This window comes from Dinoponera quadriceps, unplaced genomic scaffold (genome assembly GCF_001313825.1).
Source record: "Dinoponera quadriceps isolate SergipeBrazil2010 unplaced genomic scaffold, ASM131382v1 scaffold9, whole genome shotgun sequence".
NCBI classification, from domain to species: domain Eukaryota; kingdom Metazoa; phylum Arthropoda; class Insecta; order Hymenoptera; family Formicidae; genus Dinoponera; species Dinoponera quadriceps.
Genome location: NW_014554295.1, coordinates 82259 through 99833, shown reverse-complemented (window position 1 = coordinate 99833; position 17575 = coordinate 82259). Strand labels below are relative to the sequence as shown.

The window sequence follows — 17575 nt, the reverse complement described above, 5'->3', positions numbered from 1 at the left end:
CCCCCCCCCCCCCTCTTTCGGACACTCTTCGACACTGCCTGTGTGTAAAGACGGTGGTTATGTGACATAACCGCTCGTGTCTTCACGCGTACGTATATGACACACACTATACAATATATCACACAGTGATATACATTCGTACGTATACACCGTTATCGTAACGTATTTATCAGCACCGGCAGTTAATTCGTGTTGTCGCCGCCTCTACGACGCGAGATTATCGGTCGCATAAACATCCCGTGATAATTCGCGAAAATATGAGGCTGCCTTGAGCGAGAGCTTATTGGCCCCCGTTGCGCGATGAAGACCGATCGATTTTACGAGCCGGAGGTCACTACACAGGGTGTTTCGTAAGGTTCCGCGCGCTCTCCGCCCGATGTGCGCGGATGAAAGTCTTTCCATCACGCGCTGAGAATCCTTAATCAAGTCGTTTCACTCGGCAACGGTTTCCTTAAATAACGATCAACTATTATGGCACACTCGACGAGTCGAATTATCCGTGTTACATCACGTTCCGCGTTGAATTATTGATCGCGGCTTTATTAGCCGCTGCGACAATTTTCGCTAGACCGATGTGAACAACATTCGCGATGTGTATACACGCGCGAACGTGAATATAAAAATAAAAATTCGCACGACAGGAGGATGCGGGAAATTTTATTCGAACAAATTTTGCCAGAACGGCAAAATTTCTTTCCTCCGTGCGTATCATCTCGAGCGCCGAAGATAACGAGTCGAGGGAGATACTTTGTGTGGGACATTAACTGAGAAGTAACGCGAAGTAATGACGATCGCACTTACATTTGCGCTCGAATTTATTTAATTAATATATAAATCCACCGTGCCGAAATAAATCTCGCTCGTAACGCGGATCGTATTATAACTAATTAAAGTCTTATCGACGAAACTATTTCCAGCCCGCGGTGCGCACGTATATAAATCGTTGGGAAAAAAGAAGGGAAAGAAAATCTCCGCGAAACACCGCGATCGGTCCGAATCAAATTTTGAAAGGCCGGCTGCCCCCCCCCCCCCATCGCTAAAAATATTCGGCCTTTCCAGTCGTAGACGACATGACCTATCCAACGTTTATATCCTTAGCTCGGATCTACATAATACATCACGTGAGATAGTTAACAATGCTTACGAACTGGTTCACGCGGCGCGCATTCCACGTTATATATAAAATGTTTCTTATTGTTCTGTCTCTGGAAGAAGTGGAACGGCGCTGAGTGGAACCGGACGAGCGCTACCGGATAACAAATATATATATATATAGCCTTTCGGAACGTCTTCTGTTTATCGGATTGCCGGTGAAGATAAAACTGTCGACTTTCTCCGAAGCTTCCCGGCTTTTCTAATCTAATTTCATCGATCTCATCTGTCTCTTCTTTTCTCATTCAAATTTCATCTCGAGATTTCTCGAAGGATTAAAATCTGCGACAAAGTAAATGATATATTTCGATGAAAGTTTCAAGTCTCTCTCTCTCCGCGGAACGTGAAGTCCGTTTTAATGTCGCTCTAATGGCAAACAAAGCGTTCGCGGAATATATATTCTCATCGAGCGTGCTCAGGCCGTGTTCTGCGGGTACTATTTAATACGACAGTCCCACGACGTCGTATCGTGCAAGGAACTTTTTTCGCCGGTTTCTTAATTTTCATAAAAGCCCCCGGGGGAAGGGATCACGACGCGATCGCGCCCGACTTATCGGACGTGCCGGCCGCGTGCATCGCTTTAATTGGCCTTTATTGAAAGTAATATTAAATGCACGAGATCGTTATCCACGTCTCCTTCAAGACGAAGAAAAGAGAGAGAGCAGAATAGAATGGAGTATATCTCTCCTCTTTGGGGAAAGTAAGGATTTTTAACAATGAAAAATATACATAGTTGTATTGAGTATAATGTAAGTACAGCGAGCAAACGCGCAAAATAAGAGAGACTCTTCGGGAGCGGTTATATTTGCCAGTTTGTCCTCCGTTCTTGAAGTTTCTGCGGGTAATATCGTACATCTATAACACTCCCGTGTACATTACGCTCGCGCACACAAGCGAGTACTTCACGACAATAGTCGGACATCTTTCCGCACAGTCTGCTGCAATAACGCGTGCTTTTAACGACGTTACGTTTATTCTTCGGGAATAACGGGGGAAATGAACTTCCAGCAGCGCGCGCGCAGCTTATCAGACGCGTTTTCTTCGGACGATATTCGAGTGTGTAATTGTAGCTGTTAACGTGACATTGTTTCTCCACTCGATACTACCGGAATTGGCGGAGTCTCGTTTCAAGGTATGAAAACGAGCCGGGCGAGTTAAATCGGATATAATATCAGGTTTTAAACATTTCTCATACATGTCTGTCGTTTTAAATCATATCACATTGGACACGTTAACACATCTAAATTTCAACACGACATTTTAAATGACAATATGTAAGAAAAAAAATAGCTTCACTCAAATGTATCATTCTGAGACTTCTAATGCGTGTAGAAATAACACGCTTAGATTGACAGTGATGAAATGCGAGCCGGCGACAGGCCATTTCAGGATCGATCGTGTGTACTCACTTGACGGTCAGTTGACGTTGGATCAGCAGCTTCTTCTCGATCTGCTCGATCGGGAATTGCGGGACCTCGTAAGGCGCCGAGATCTCGTTCGGCAGCTCGTGGGACGCGTGCCTCATCGAGCCACCACTTGTACCGGTTCCGCCGCCCTCGATGCCGAAGACCGGACTCTCGCTGCCTGCAACGAAGAGCGAATACAGTCCGAAACTGGATGCCGAAGAGCGCGTCTGCCTGTGTACGGGCTCTCTCTCTCTCTCTCTCTCTCTCTCTCTCTACTTTGGCGATAACAATTGATGCTCGAAAGAGAGAGAGAGAGAGAGAAAAAGAAAAATCGTGCCGAAGGGATTCGAGCGTTCCTCAGATGTCGCCGTACCACGGTTTTACGGGGACGCGATCGGGATACGTTCTTTTTACATCGTTTAGGAGCGAACATAAAAAAATGTGACGATAACGGTAAAGAAAAAAGTGAGAGGAAGCGTTTTCATCCACGATGTCGCGGGTGAGATTTACCATTGTCCGTGGCTTGTCCGGTTCTCTGCAGCCACTCGGTTACGGAATTGCGCTTGTACTGGTCGAGAAATACGTTCTCGCTATCCAACACCATCGTAGAACACGATGATATTATCGCGCGTCACGTCCCTGCAAGTATTTTTTCCATTTTTAACACAGCGCGCCTGCCGACGTGTTCGTCGCTCAAGGCTCGGGATGATCGATCGCCGACTCGTTCGAAAAAAAGGAAAAAAAAAAATCGCGAATGTTAAGACAATCAGCTTCGCAAGCGACGTGAAGGTCGTCGCGCAGCACGCCGTTGCGAGTGAGAGTATTATGCGTTATGCTACACACATTAACCCTGACGCATGTTAATGTACGAGGCTCGCATACGTTTTGTGCAAAACGCTAAATACTTTACTGTTATTCCTTTGTTACTTTGAAAAGAAGATTCATGTGATCATTGCTGTTATTAGCCTGATTTAATAATTGCTTTCCTGACAGCAACCAGCCTACGATGAATAAAAATTGATAATAAATTTAATAATTCACAAAAGACTAAATATATATATAAAACACCACTATTTGTGATGTAGGCCTGAGAGACCTGTGATGTTACTTCGCCGTTAAAGACGCAGGTGTTACTTTCAGGATTAAGTGTGCGGAATTTTGTAATAATAAAATAGAAGAACGTTATAATAGTTTTAAAGTTTCGGGAAAAACCCCTCTTTGCCTCAAATTTTCCACGAATTTCTTTGTTTCCTATCCCAAGGGTACAGAAATTCGTTCGGAAGAATTCAAGAGTGTTCGCTTAAAATCCGCAAATAGAAACTATTGTTGCTCTCAAGAGGAACGACGAGCGAAAACCGAACACAGTCAACACGTATGGACCTTTCTCAGTTTCGACGGGAAATCTGGTAATTTTTATCGCGAAAATGTGTTAAAGTTTTGATAATTCAGATGTTTATAGTATTTGCCATACTTTGAATTTATCATACTTTGAATTCACAATGTTTGTGTTTCGGGTTAAATATTTATATTTAGCCGGAGATGAATTCAAATCCAGGATCAAACTATCGGACAATAAACAGGATACTAAGATAAAGATCGCAAGAACTCGGTACATAATAGCGCACTTGATCGGCGCAAAAACAATCGTCGTAATTCGTCGTTGATTAATTTCACAATTGCAATCATAAAAGTTGGCGCACGTTTTTCTCGATTTATCAACGCATCCGACATCCGATAGAAAAACCTGAGAATCTCTCTGGAAAACAAGTTCTTTGCAGTTTTATATTATTCCCGGAGAAATTCTGTTCTTTCCCAATATTTCCGTGTATTTTTTGGCTTCTTATTTTCTTTACGGTAAAAAATAAAACTTTTAACCGAACACACCTAAATTTTTCTAAACGAATTTTTATACCCGAAGCGAAAACCGAAAAAAATGAAGAAGAAACCGGGTTTTTTCCGAAATTGTAAAACTATGCTATTCTTCGTTTTCGGCCGTCTATTCGAAATGCACGGAAGAGGAAATGCGTCAATCTTTGTGTCCGCGGTCATACGGTTAAAAATGCAAACTCATCGGTCGGTGAACGATTATCCGCGCTAATTACGAGGGACAAAAGCGCAATCGAACAATCGAGCGTCACTGCTAATTACAGTTAATTGCAATCGCGAGTACAATGTACGATGATAATTCTTTTGTAATTATTTACAATTCGCGTCTCCCTGGCCGTCTGGATGTTATTTCATCGCTCTAATTTTGATGAGGATTTCAGGATAGGCTCATCGCCGACCGACTCGACCTACGCGGCGCGTATCGTCCCACGATATGATCAATGAACCAACAAGCTCATCGTGACCCTCGACCGACGACAAATTTACGAAAGCCCGACATGTTAATAGGACGCGCGGCACCACAAGCTAGACTATTGTTTTCGTTCGTCACACAGCAGCGATAAACCCTCTCGTCTCCCTCCCGGCGATTTTCTACAGTCGGATGCAAAGTGATTCGACGATGGCGGACGAAAAATTCTTAGGACGGGGTCAGTCTGAGCGTCGTAAGCTTTCACGACCTTTACGTGTCTGCGCGTAATAAATATACGCGGCCTCTGCACGTCAGAGGTTGCATATCGACGCTGATTGAATTGCGTTCTTTTCAATTACGGTCTTTTTCTTTCTTTCTCTTCTATGATTTGCATGAAATTTACACGCGCTCGCTCTTGTAAACTCGGGGAAATTCCGCGAGTTAATTACGTCTCGTGCGCCGAAGATGTGAAATGTTGGGGGAAATAAATGCTATCGATTCCGACGTAATTAAACTCATGACGAGGGCGAAAAACGGCGCGCGAAGGGACTGCGAAAAGAACCATGTTCGGTCTTTGCGACGAATCAAATCGATCGGCAAACTGTCGAAGGCAAAAATGCACGGCGCGACGACGTTTCGACCTCGCCTTTCTGCTCCCAACGTCGGCGGACTCCCAGATGAAAACATAACCGGCTCCCTCGTCCATAAATAGATGACCCGAAGAAATATTTGCGGATCTCTCTCTCTCTCTCTCTCTCGCGAATTGTTTGTTAACACAATGACAGGAAGATCAGTCGCACGGAAAAAAATAATTCCATTGTTGAAACATTGCAACAACGATCAATTTTTGGTCGGCATAACCGAGAATTAATATTCAGAAGAAATCTCTTCCTGTTGTATTAATAAACTTTTCTCGCAAAATCGTCTTCTCCGTGCGAACATGTTGAGGAGAAACCCCTCGTCGAGACTTTAATTTTACGGGGGCATTTTGCAAATTTTAACATTAGCCACGAGTTGAAATCCCACCGAAGAGAGAAAGCGTCTTTACGCACAGCACGATGCCGAGAATCGATCAGAAGAACTTGGTTCGCGATTCCAAGGTCTCGGTTAATTAGCCAATCTGCACGATCGAGGCAACTTCGGGTCTTCGTGAGTGGCCGTAAGAACTCTCACGGCACAGCACGCGTGATCCGTCGCAAAGGTGAATTTTCTCCTGGAGGAAACAGCAAAGTTCTTCCGCCCCGCCGGGAAAACGTGTTTCACGTATGGAGCGCGCGTCGAGAGAGATTCGCTCGACGAGCGAGAAGAGAACCTCGGGTGAGATGCGTGTCTAGTCGACGACGCGTCGGAGGGCACTGACCATGTCGACTGGTCGCCAGCACTGTCGACGAATACACTCATTGGCTGCTCTGACGGGACCGACCTGGTGGAAAAGAGGGACTTGGCAGGCGGCGTGCGTGTGATTCGACGCACACGTACGAGGCTCGTCGTGATATCGGCCAGCCTTTGAACGTTCGATGTTTATTTAAATATTCCGCATTTAAATGTCCGCTACTTAGCGGCGCTAAGTAACATCATTGGATCGTCAAATTCGCAGCAGCGAATCGTCCGAAACCTCGCAAGAATTAACCCTTATCGGACGCTAGCTTTCTATGCGTGATCTCACTAGCTGGTTTCGGTAAATATGCGAACTTGTCACCTCCTACGTAACGTACGACCGCAGCGACGAAGTATTGTTGTCACGTGAGAGGTGACTTACGACCGATAAGGGTTAACGTTGTTGCGTACTCCACTCGTGATCAATCTTTGTGAACTGATTCAACCGTGCGTCGATCTGAAAGGCGCAGAATCGAAAAGAGGGAGGGGGAGAGAGAGCGAGCAAAAGTTACGAAATATAATAAATCTCGGCGGCGGACGTCGAAGCGCCGTTCCGTTCGTTGAATACGATCGACAATGACAGAAATTGAAACTTGTCGGAAATATAAAAGATTAATTAAATCTCGAGAACACATACATCAGTTTGGTTCCTTATCGATAAGGTTGCATTTATCAGTCACGAGCGTCACCATTGATACGATCTTAATGCAAGACTTGCGCTGCAGACTTCCTTCGTCACCCACGTTCGCGTCGAGAACGACTTGCACGCTTTGCACGGCGAAATCGTTGAAACTGGACTTACTTACGCCACTTTTGCAAATCATCGCATTGACATTCTAACGAGGCGACTTGGCACAAACAAGACGTGTTGACTACACTACGCTGTCGGACTAAGAAACGGAACACACGCACATCTCCACGCGATTTTCCATAATGCGATTAATCCGATTTTCGCGCTCGCGGCCTCGCCGTGGTGTATCTATTTCTGGTGTGACCCACATACCCCACTACGACGCACACATGTGTGTGTAGGCGAGTTTGTTCTCGCGCGAACGATGCGACGATCGTGCACTGAGAGAAAAATATAATTATTTTTCGGGGACGACAATATTCTTCTTTTTAGCCACACAAAAAGTAGCAACATGCACATAAGGTTATTAACGCTGAGACTCACAAGGATACTCTAGTTCCCTCGGCTATTTTTGTGATTAAAGTGAAAGAAAAGGATATCGCAGTCTCCGAAAATAACTATATTTTTTCTTCTCTCAGTGTGTGAAGCCGTGATACTATGAGAGAACAATGAGAAGTAATGTGGGAAATAGTTGAAAAATAACACGAGAATAAAGAGCACACGATAATGTACGGGCTGTCTCGCCGGATCATTGAGACGTCGCTGCATTCCTCGTACGTTGCGCGAAACAATGAAGGATAAATTGTTCGGCCGTTCCGCGGATCGCACCGAGTAACGAGAAATACAAGAGATACCATGTTTACCTAGATGTGTTCGCTGAAGCTCAAAATTGGATGCCGCCGTTAAGGATAATTCGTTAAGTGCATCCGTTTTATCCCGTGAATTCTCGAAGAGGCGACCCGCTAATCATTTTGTGCACGTAACGATTCCGATGTTTGATAAATTATCGCGCTTATGGAGAGAAAGACGCCGAAAGATAATAAAATAATAACATAATTTATGTACAAATCGTAGTAAAATCGTAGCTTGTACGAGAAGCGATAGTAGGAATTTGATTTATAGTTTCACGCAAACTACAATTCTTCTACACGGAAAAGAAAATGCTGTTGAATCAATTATATCAAGAATTCCCAATTAAATCTTCTTCATTGGATGGCGATATATCATTGAAGCTAATCTTTTAATTATTGAAACAATACGCAACATAATAATGTTTTAATGGTATTTGCCAGTGAATCCAGAAAATTTACTCCAATCGTACTGCTGCTGGAAATTTCATCGATTCAACAGCATTTTTCCGTGTACCAGCATCTGTGTCGTTCATGGTTACGATAGTGCTTAATTTCAAACGTACAAATGTAACCTGAAAGTTGCGCATGCTTGCGCGTAAAGAACGACTTATTCGCAGGTTTTTCGATTATTTTAAACGTGCACAAATGATTAAATTTTATGTATAATTCTAGAATTTTTTTTTTCATATCTTTTGACTAACTGATATTCAATAATACTTGTGAGTTACAGACAGTTTCTTCTTGTGCCAACCAAAAGAGACTTTCTACAATAAGCAATAAAGTAGTAAAAAAATTGACCAACTACAGTCAATTATTTTTCTAATAAATGACTGTAATTTCCTTACTACTTTATTTCTTATTGTAGAAAATCCCTACGATTTATGAGAAAACGTAGAGTGATTTACGAGTGATCGCGTGTCTGTCTTACGACACGCATAAAATAACAGTTCCAGTCATAATTTCTCACGAAAATAAGTTACAATTACAATTTCGTCTAGAATCCTGTAGTGTAAATCTTTGTGTTTATTCCGTTCTTCTCCTTTTCTTTTTGTTTCGAACGAGTTATGACGCGTTTTTTCGAAACACAAAAGTCGTATCGCGAAAACAACATAAAGAACGAGCAGAACTTCACGCGCAAATAAACGTTGCCATTTTTTACTGTGATGCGTCATGACACGCACGCACGCTCTTTTTTCGTCAGTCAACAAACTCACGGACACTGCTTCAGTCGGCGTGACACACCTAGCGATTTAATTGCGTTTTTGTTGGTAGAACCGCTCTCTCGCGTGCAGCCGGCTGGTGGCGGTCGCACAGCAAATTGGCGCTCACAGTCGATTCGCACGCGCGAGGAATTTTCTCCGATCGGTGTCACCGACATCATGCGAACTGTATCACGAATCGCGAGAAGCATGCCTCCAGAATGAAATATTATCGCGCCGTGAGCGTGTAAATATAATTGATGCTCCAAATGAGAAATAACGCGTTGCGCACGAGAATTTTATTTCTACGAAAACAAAAAACTTTTGGACAAACGATTAGATTTCTTCTAACAACGAATTAAGCTAGCGTGATTTTCAGTGACGATATTAACACTGCCAACTATGAGATATCTCGTAGGTTGTTTACTTGCCCAGGACGCCAACTACGAGTTACCTCGTCGCTTCATTACTTGATTTTAAATCAAATTGGCTTCTTAGACCGTGAAAAGTTCCGTCAACGTGTTAAAAGGCTCCCTCATAAGTTTATTATTTACTGAAGTACATTTCTATGTAACTAGATTTAACTTTACGAGTAATAAATGTGAATTTTGAACGAAATTAGAGCAAATATATACACAATATTCCAAACACAGGAATATGTATTTTTTTCTTAATGTTTCATTTATATCCGTTAGTTGAGCTAACAACAGAGGTGCACACGTAATTAAAAGCGATTTATAAATATTTAAATCTATACACATATGTATATATCACGGGCATTACTGTCAATTGTATATTTCCTATGACGTTAAAAATTTTCATAACGAAATGGTAAAAAATTCTGAAATTTGTGTATAATGTCTCTATATCAATCCTTAATTTCACAGTAGTTAGTCATTAAAATCCTAAGCGTGGTTTTGGGATAAATTAAAAATAGAAATTAAAAAATATTTCCATCAATATGCAGTTAAAATTTAAAAGAATTCCTACGCGATTATATTAAGAATTCTAGAAATCTATGAATTTCGAGTCTAAGAAAATGGCTTGACGGACGATCTTAAGCGGGTCAAGTAAACGACAGAGTTCATTTTCTCTTAATATCGGGGAATAATAATTATCGGTCACACGCGATCTTATCGCGGGATAATGTTGTAAATACGCTCCGTTTGCGACAAGTGTTCGCGCCATACACCACAGGCTAATTATAGACTTTTAAAAGACGTTTTCATGAAAAGTCTCTCATCGCGAACGATTCTCTAACATGAAAGTTGGAATCGATATGTCGATGTTAGATAAGAATTATAAGTAATTTACTTTGCTTGTACAGCAGAGATGCTCGCGAGACTTTATCGTCGTTACACAGTAACGCGATGAAGAACATGACGATAAAAATGAAAAGTGATAACAGGCGATGATCTCTTTAGTTCCCTATAATTTGCTGAAAACAGTCCCAAGATTTACATTTGCACTTGCGATAACGCGGGAGATCTCGACGGAAATACGCCTATCATCGAGAATCGGCGTAAATAATCGACGCGACGTCGGATATATACCACATTAACCGCCGCAACATTGTGCGATCCTACGGGTGAGAGAACGGAAATTTCCTCGCAAGCGTCGAAGCGCGATCGAATTCTACGATTATCTATTTACGGCAATCGCGTGAATTCGCGTGATTCAATTTCTGGCCGGCCCGCGCGCCAAGAAACGACGCATCGCACGTACATGGAACCGCGGAAAGGATCAATACCATCCTTCTTACCGACGTCGTGTGTGAGAAAGAGAGAGGTGCGCCTCAAAATCCACCGCCATCGAACGCGGTCTCACCTGGCTGGCGCTCAGGATCCACTCGCTATAAATATACCGCATTGCGGTATGAAAATAAGCCGGCGTCAAGGTATTTTTGATATTCGCTCTGGCGTGTTAATACCCGGGCCAGAAAAGATCGCGAGGAGTAAAAAAAAGATTTCTTTCGATCTGATACAATTTCTCTGTTTGAGGCAAATTTGTCCCTTAGAACGGAACGAACAGACGAATGTTTGATTCAACAAACGGGATCATTTGGTTTCTCAAACGATCGATATTTTCATATCAAATAACATATTTCTATTATATTGTTATATTGGCCACAAGCAATAAATTATTTGAAAAAAAATAACGCTGTGTTAGGAAAATATTAAAGAACTTCCTTGTTTCAGTAGAACGATATTCTATAATGGAATATAATTTACCTTCTGTGATATCAGCGTTAATAAAATAAAAAAAATCAAATATTATTTCCTCTAAATAATATCGTTTTTCTTCTACATTTCAAACATGATTTACTCTAGTGGAACAACATTTCAGCAAAATTTGATATTAAATTGTATTGTTCTATATTAAACAAACCCAAGTGAAACAAACACGTATACCAAAATCCAAAGAAACCTTTTTCAAGAAGGAAGAGAGAAGGAAGGAGACGGAAATTGCCAGGCAGTGATTTAATCACGAAAGCTCAATAACAAGCCCGTGAGCGTTTTTTCGAGGACACACATGGGACTTTTCAGTGACGCCATCTTTCTTTGGAAAAAGAATGATCGATCGATGGTGTCCTGCTTGGGGGTTGCGCAACGGCAGATAATCGTCATGATGCGTGGCCACAGTTTTGCTCGTAGGCAATATGCATATTTTCGCGGAATTCCGAGCATCGTAATCACTCGGCGAGAACGTTATCCGCGCGCGGTCAGTGAAACCGTCGATAATTTGCGTGCACAATAATGAGAGAGTCTCTCGTCGAAAGCCGAACTACTCTGTGTTTCTCATTACCGAAGCAGCGTGTTCCCGTCGTCGGATCATATCGACAATCGTGATAATCCACAAGTTAATTTGCGGCTTTAACGTTTTAATTTTACCTTGCTGCGAGCTAGATAAGCGACGTGACTCACGTCGGAAGAACAGCGTCTGTTTCGCGCGCGCGCGACAACTTACAGCGCTCTCTTGGTGAATGCAAGACGGGCGGACATAAAATAATGGCCTTGTTGTTAAGGAGATAGAAGGAATGCAGACGGCGTATTGTTATTCATACACATTTACACACACAAGCATAATATTTCGCGAAACACTTTCATGACATCGACTGAACGATCAAGCGATTTACACTGAGAAATGAGTTCGGTTGAATCTGCATGACAATGAACGATCAATCGCGTGTTAGTTGAAGGGAACAGAATTTCTGATTACGCGCAGGAAAGAGGTTTCTTCGATTGAAACAAATTTGTCTTTTGGGACGGAGCCAACGAATGAATGTTTGATTCAACAAATAGGATCGTTTTCTCAAGCAATAGATATCTTTACGCCAAGTAACATTTTTTTCCCATCCAACGGTCGTCACACAAATAATCAGTTATTCTAAAGAAGTAACACTATGTTAGAAAAATATTAAGAAACTTTTTTCAGTGGGACAATATTTAATATAGAATGATATAGATTTTTCCTCCATTGAGGAAATCTAACCTTTATTTTCTCCAAATAATAGTGTTTGTTCTATCAAACAACAAATGGTTTACTCCGGTGAAACATTTTCATTCGAACAAAAATGACGGAATTATTTAACAGAAAGAACGCTATTATTTGAAATAATAGCTTTTGACCGGATAAAATATGATTTGGTCACAATAAATATGTAAGATGAAACAAATAATTTCTTTATAAGAAAATTATCTTTCGTCTCACAAAAAAATTTTGTATTTAAGATAAATATACGTATTTACGTTGAAAAGTCTAACAATCGTACTTATTAATCGAACCGAATTAGTTTCTTCGGAGCGTGCCATGCGTGATGAAATTTGTTTGGATGCGATAAAATTCATTAAATTTGAGGAAATCTTTTTCTCAGTGTAACATCGTCGTGACAGAAGTCGGCAAGCAGGTACGACGAGAAGGCGATGGTTTTTACCTTCGTCCGGATCGATCAGGAAATTCGGCAGGCGTATACCAAGGAACGCCTCGTTCTCCGAAGTGGTCACACCCCTGATCGACATTCTCCCCCGGAATCACGCGACGCGAAAACAAAAAGGTTTCCGAAAAATTGAGCCCCGAAGTAAGTATTGAGCGAGATCGGTGAGGTATTTTTAATAAGGGGGGGGGCGCTGGAACAATCTCGGAAAATCTTCCGATCTGTGGCGCGCCTGGATTCGTCGCGTTCCGAAGCAAAAGCTCGAAATTCGACGACGGAAAGAACAGATTGAACAAAATAGATTTTTATTCTTTATCGTAATTCGCGGAAGACTAATTTTTCTTCTCTCTCGGAAGAAATTATCGCTGCGCGGAGGCTCGTATTATATCGGATTCCTCGGAATTTTCACTTTGAAGATCGACGAGTCGTGCACACGACGACGAAAGCGGCCGGTTTACCGTACGCTGCGGAACTAAGCGCGCGTTGTTTCTATTCGCGTTCCGAAAGTCTCATCTCGTACTGACGAGACGACGTAACACTGACGGTCAACCATTGTGAGGACGGCCAAAATACCATCGGCCGCCCCGCAGGGAGAAGGCTACCTGCCAATTTCCGAAACCTTCGCGTCAATCGGCACGACGTGTTTATCGACAAGCCGCGGTATACTACCTCGTATAGGTAAATTCAATCGCTGGAAACAGAAGGAAAGGGAGGACGAGGCTATCTTTTCTACCTACTGTTGTGACCGGCCGAGAGCACGTCCGTGGCTCGAGTACACAGTGAAAAACGGAAATTTTGTGCTACTTTAACAAAAATAATATATCAATGAGATGAATGTGTACTAATTTAACATTATATTTGCATGTACACAGAGGAGAAGGTCCCTTTAAATTTGCCTTTTCTATGCGAATACTAAAATTTGTTTCGCAGAAACAACATGTACGAAATATTATTTGTTTGAGTAAAAATGCGTTAGAAAAGTAAAAAAATAACGTTATCGCGAGAGATTACTGAATTTTCTCGCTTAATTCTCCGATATCCTGTTTTTAATATACGTATCGCTTCTTTTCCCGATTTCCCAGCGATACCGTACTGAACATCGCGAAGTTCGGCGAGAGATCCGACAATGGCAAATCGTCTTCCCTCTCGTGTATAATTCACCTCGCGAACTTTAATTAACTCCGCCGCTTTCGTGCAGCCGGATAAAACGTTGACTGCTGTTCTAGCGCGCCGCGAAACGTTTCGCAATCCCCGAGCAAAAGGTGATCGACCGTCGTTGTCGCGAAAAACACCTATTTAAAAGCTCGCCCGGGGGAAACGCGTTTAAACTAGTCGATGATGATTCGCACGGTGAGAAATCGGACAAAATAACTTTCGCCCAAAAAGTCAAAGAGCAGTCTCGATTAGGGCCTTCTTTCGAAGCTTCGGTGGTATTCATTAGTCGAAACACCAGAATTATAAGATTTCCAAACTATGCAATGTATTCTTCAAAGATTACGGCCTTTGAGAGCGAATCATCGAGGCTTCGCCTTACCAAAATTCGAAAGTACGGATTTTCCTCGAAGCTTCAAAATTTATCGAAGAGTAGCTTTGCGAGAGTGACATCAGGAAGTTGAAAGGAGGAGAACGTCCGCTTCAACATCCGACGACGGGTGATAATATTGCATCGTTAGAAACACGAGTCTTATTACAGCGTCTTGTTTCATAAGTTATAACGAGCTACTGTAACGATTTAGAATGTCAGTTACATTGTTAAGTGGCGAATCGATAATACTCACGATCACGATGGTGGTCCACATTGTGACCCGGTGTAGTCGAGCTGTCGGCATCACCCTCGCCGTCCAGTTCGTAGTAGATTCTGTCCCCACCGCCGTTCACTGCGACATCCTCCATAGTTCTGCAAGTACGTTTATCACTTTGAGCACGTGCGATGTTTGTGACGCTGAACGGCAATGTCAGCCACGGATTTCGCGGAACGACGATTTATCGAGCCCACCAATAATACGGAAGTGAAATCTCTCAGAAACAAATTTGTTTTAAATATATCCAGCAAATAGCAATTAATATTCTTAACGAATCTTCTGCTGTCTAAACAAATTGTTTTCGCTGTCACTATATATTGACAAACATCTGCTGTTTTAGCAAAATTTCTTTCCTCCGTGTGAGTTTTAAATAATTTCCTCGACATTTCATATGATATCGTAATTTTTCTGTTTTACCTGGAATATTTATTCATATAATGAGAACATCGCGAGAATCCAATAAATCCCGTGAGAAAAATCCAATTTATTTCAATCTGTGCGACCCCTTTATGTCGTCGTATTACTTATATTACATAAATATATACTGTTTATCACGACAAGTAAAATGCATCTTTTGCGTAGTAGTTGAAGCGTGAAATTGTTTTCTATCGGCTTTTGCCACTTGGTGAGCTCTGTGTCTATTAAAATCGATACTGCACGTGTCCCGGGCACTCCTTATGTACGCCCGAGTGCCTCTTGTATCTCTCCTTATCGCGGAGATGACATTTCGCGATAAGCCGAGACTACGAATGTGTCCGATCTATCGTAACTCTGTGCAATAAAGAACTCGAAATAATTATTAGGTCTGTGTGTTCTTTACAGCTGAACTCGCTATATTTCCTTTTTTTCTTTTTTTACATGAAATCACAGGTATATATCTCTACTCTTTAAGTATCGATACAGACTTACCTGTATCAGTGAAACATACAACCGTGATATAATCGACTATAATTAAAGTTCCGACGACGACAGCTGTGTGTTCACGTATATTCATCGCCGGTGCTGAAAATCTTCAATACACGTAAGATGAACTATAGATCTTCAGTACCGCCGGTGAATATACAAACTTAAGTCAACAGTCGTCTCCGCGCCAACAGACAATTGTTCGCGAGAATATAAAAGAGAAACATACCGAATTAAAGATCAACGAGTATTCGCTCAACTATTTTGAAACGCTATATTGCGTGCGCGAATTGCCGCGAGTCGCGCGCAAAAAAAAAACATGTCCCTTATCCGCTTTGTTTCGGGACATTTATTCTTCCGCCGGCATTTATTCTTTATACTCGAGAATATATAAATATTTATAAGCACGTATGTCTCTCTCTCTCTCTCTCTGCGGTAGACGATGGCATTCGTCGAGGCGTAACGGCGAACGAATTCGGGGAAGCCGGGACGCGAGAAATCCTTTCCTTCCCTCTCTCGAGAGAACTTTCCACTCATCATCGTCATTAGTGATCTTTTCGAATGAGGGAGCGAATATACGCGGCGACAGCTAATCCGATCGATAACGCCAGAGAATCTTTCTCGCAGAATATCTTTCGAACGGCGCGTGTGTATCTACTAGCTGGACTGGAACGCACCCCGACGATCTACTCGTCGCGAATTACGCGGAATTTACTTACTTCGCTCGCTCGTGAGAATCCCTCTCGGTGCTGCGGGCGGATGAGAGAACGTCGCGGCTCGCCGGAAGCGGGAGACACACACGGCTGCAACGGACGTAACGAAAACGGCGAGCGAATCGCGAGGCGTCGTGGCGCGCGCGCCCGGCCAATCGTCGCGTGGCAGCGTGGGTGGAAGCGTTCACGCTGTTCGCACTTCCGACCCGAGATTCGCCTGACCGTTGAGAGAGACGATCACGCACGTCTCGTAACGAGAAGTCGGTCCCTGTTCAGCGCGCGCGAACAACTCGTCGTCCTTCGGACGGAAGACACGCAGGATTCCGCCCGAGCCGACGCTGGAGAACTACTGGTCTGCCGCCAACTGTCATCCCGCCACGCCGCGCGCGTAAACACGCTCGTATGCCGTGTGACCGCGCCTGACGCGACTCTCGATATATCGAAGCGAGCGAGCGAGGGAGCTTACAAACGATCATTGAGTTCCCGCGAATATTTCCACGTATAAACGATCGTTTGTGATGTAATATTAGGACAGACACCCACATAAATAACGTCGTTTCTTCAGATTGAATAAAGATCGCCACCTTGCAATTTATTATCACACAACCTATAATATTAATTAAATTTATCGACATTTAGTGTGTTTATTGTGAAATTTTGGAAGAAATGAATGTTAAATAAAGCAAAATTTTGCATAAATAGCGACGTTACTTATGGGTACTACCTAATATAATGTGGTAGAATGTCGAATATCGTGGTCGTCCTTCCCAAAAGTTCCTTTCGATTGAACGTTTTGCGTGCGGATAAATTACAATGAACAAAATCAAAGCATACATTCGCACTCTCTCGATATAAAATAGATACGTGTTTGAAATTCGGTGAAGAGGGGAAAAGAAGAAAGATGAGGCAGGTGTGGCTGAACGGAAAGCAAATCTTATAAATTCAAGATAGGATAGACGATATAAATAATAATAAGAGAAAGAAAGATGACAGTCGTCCCGGGATGGAGCGAACGTAATTCCTACCTTCCTGGCGATACCCACGACGTTGAAACGTAGGAAAGGCGACTTCTTCACCAGCGGCTCTTACGGCACTGCCTCCGTGGTGACGCGCGTGGCACTGAGCGTGATTGGTCGAGGAGGCGCGATACCGCTGCGACGCCACTCTCTGGCGCAGACTCGTTCCCCTCGATCCTGTGAAAATCCATACCGTGACGACTGACCGTCGCCGTTCTCTCAACGTGTACGCTAATTATACCAGAACTTCCTGGCGCTAAAACGTGCGTCTACAGCGTACGTGTGTGTGTGCTGG

The 17575-nt window shown here is 42.8% G+C and overlaps 1 protein-coding gene across 10 annotated transcripts in view; it reads right to left on the bottom strand.

Annotated features, from left to right (window-relative positions):
* LOC106743701 (AMP deaminase 2) overlaps nt 1–17391 on the bottom strand; it is a 25845-nt gene extending 8454 nt beyond the window's left edge. The window contains exons 1-3 of one of the 10 annotated variants that reach the window (XM_014617822.1): nt 17290–17391; nt 14625–14743; nt 2562–2736 (exon numbers count right to left, since the gene is read on the bottom strand). In XM_014617822.1, coding sequence (XP_014473308.1) covers nt 2562–2736; nt 14625–14739 — 290 coding nt within the window. In that variant the 5' untranslated portion in view covers nt 14740–14743; nt 17290–17391. Of the gene's footprint in view, nt 1–2561; nt 2737–3068; nt 3198–5880; nt 6206–7037; nt 7063–12846; nt 13382–14624; nt 14744–15065; nt 15098–16270; nt 16624–17289 lie in introns of those variants that run through there. The other 9 variants (XM_014617813.1, XM_014617804.1, XM_014617849.1 and 6 more) reach the window with 9 other exon arrangements.
* Nucleotides 17392–17575: the final 184 nt, after the last annotated feature.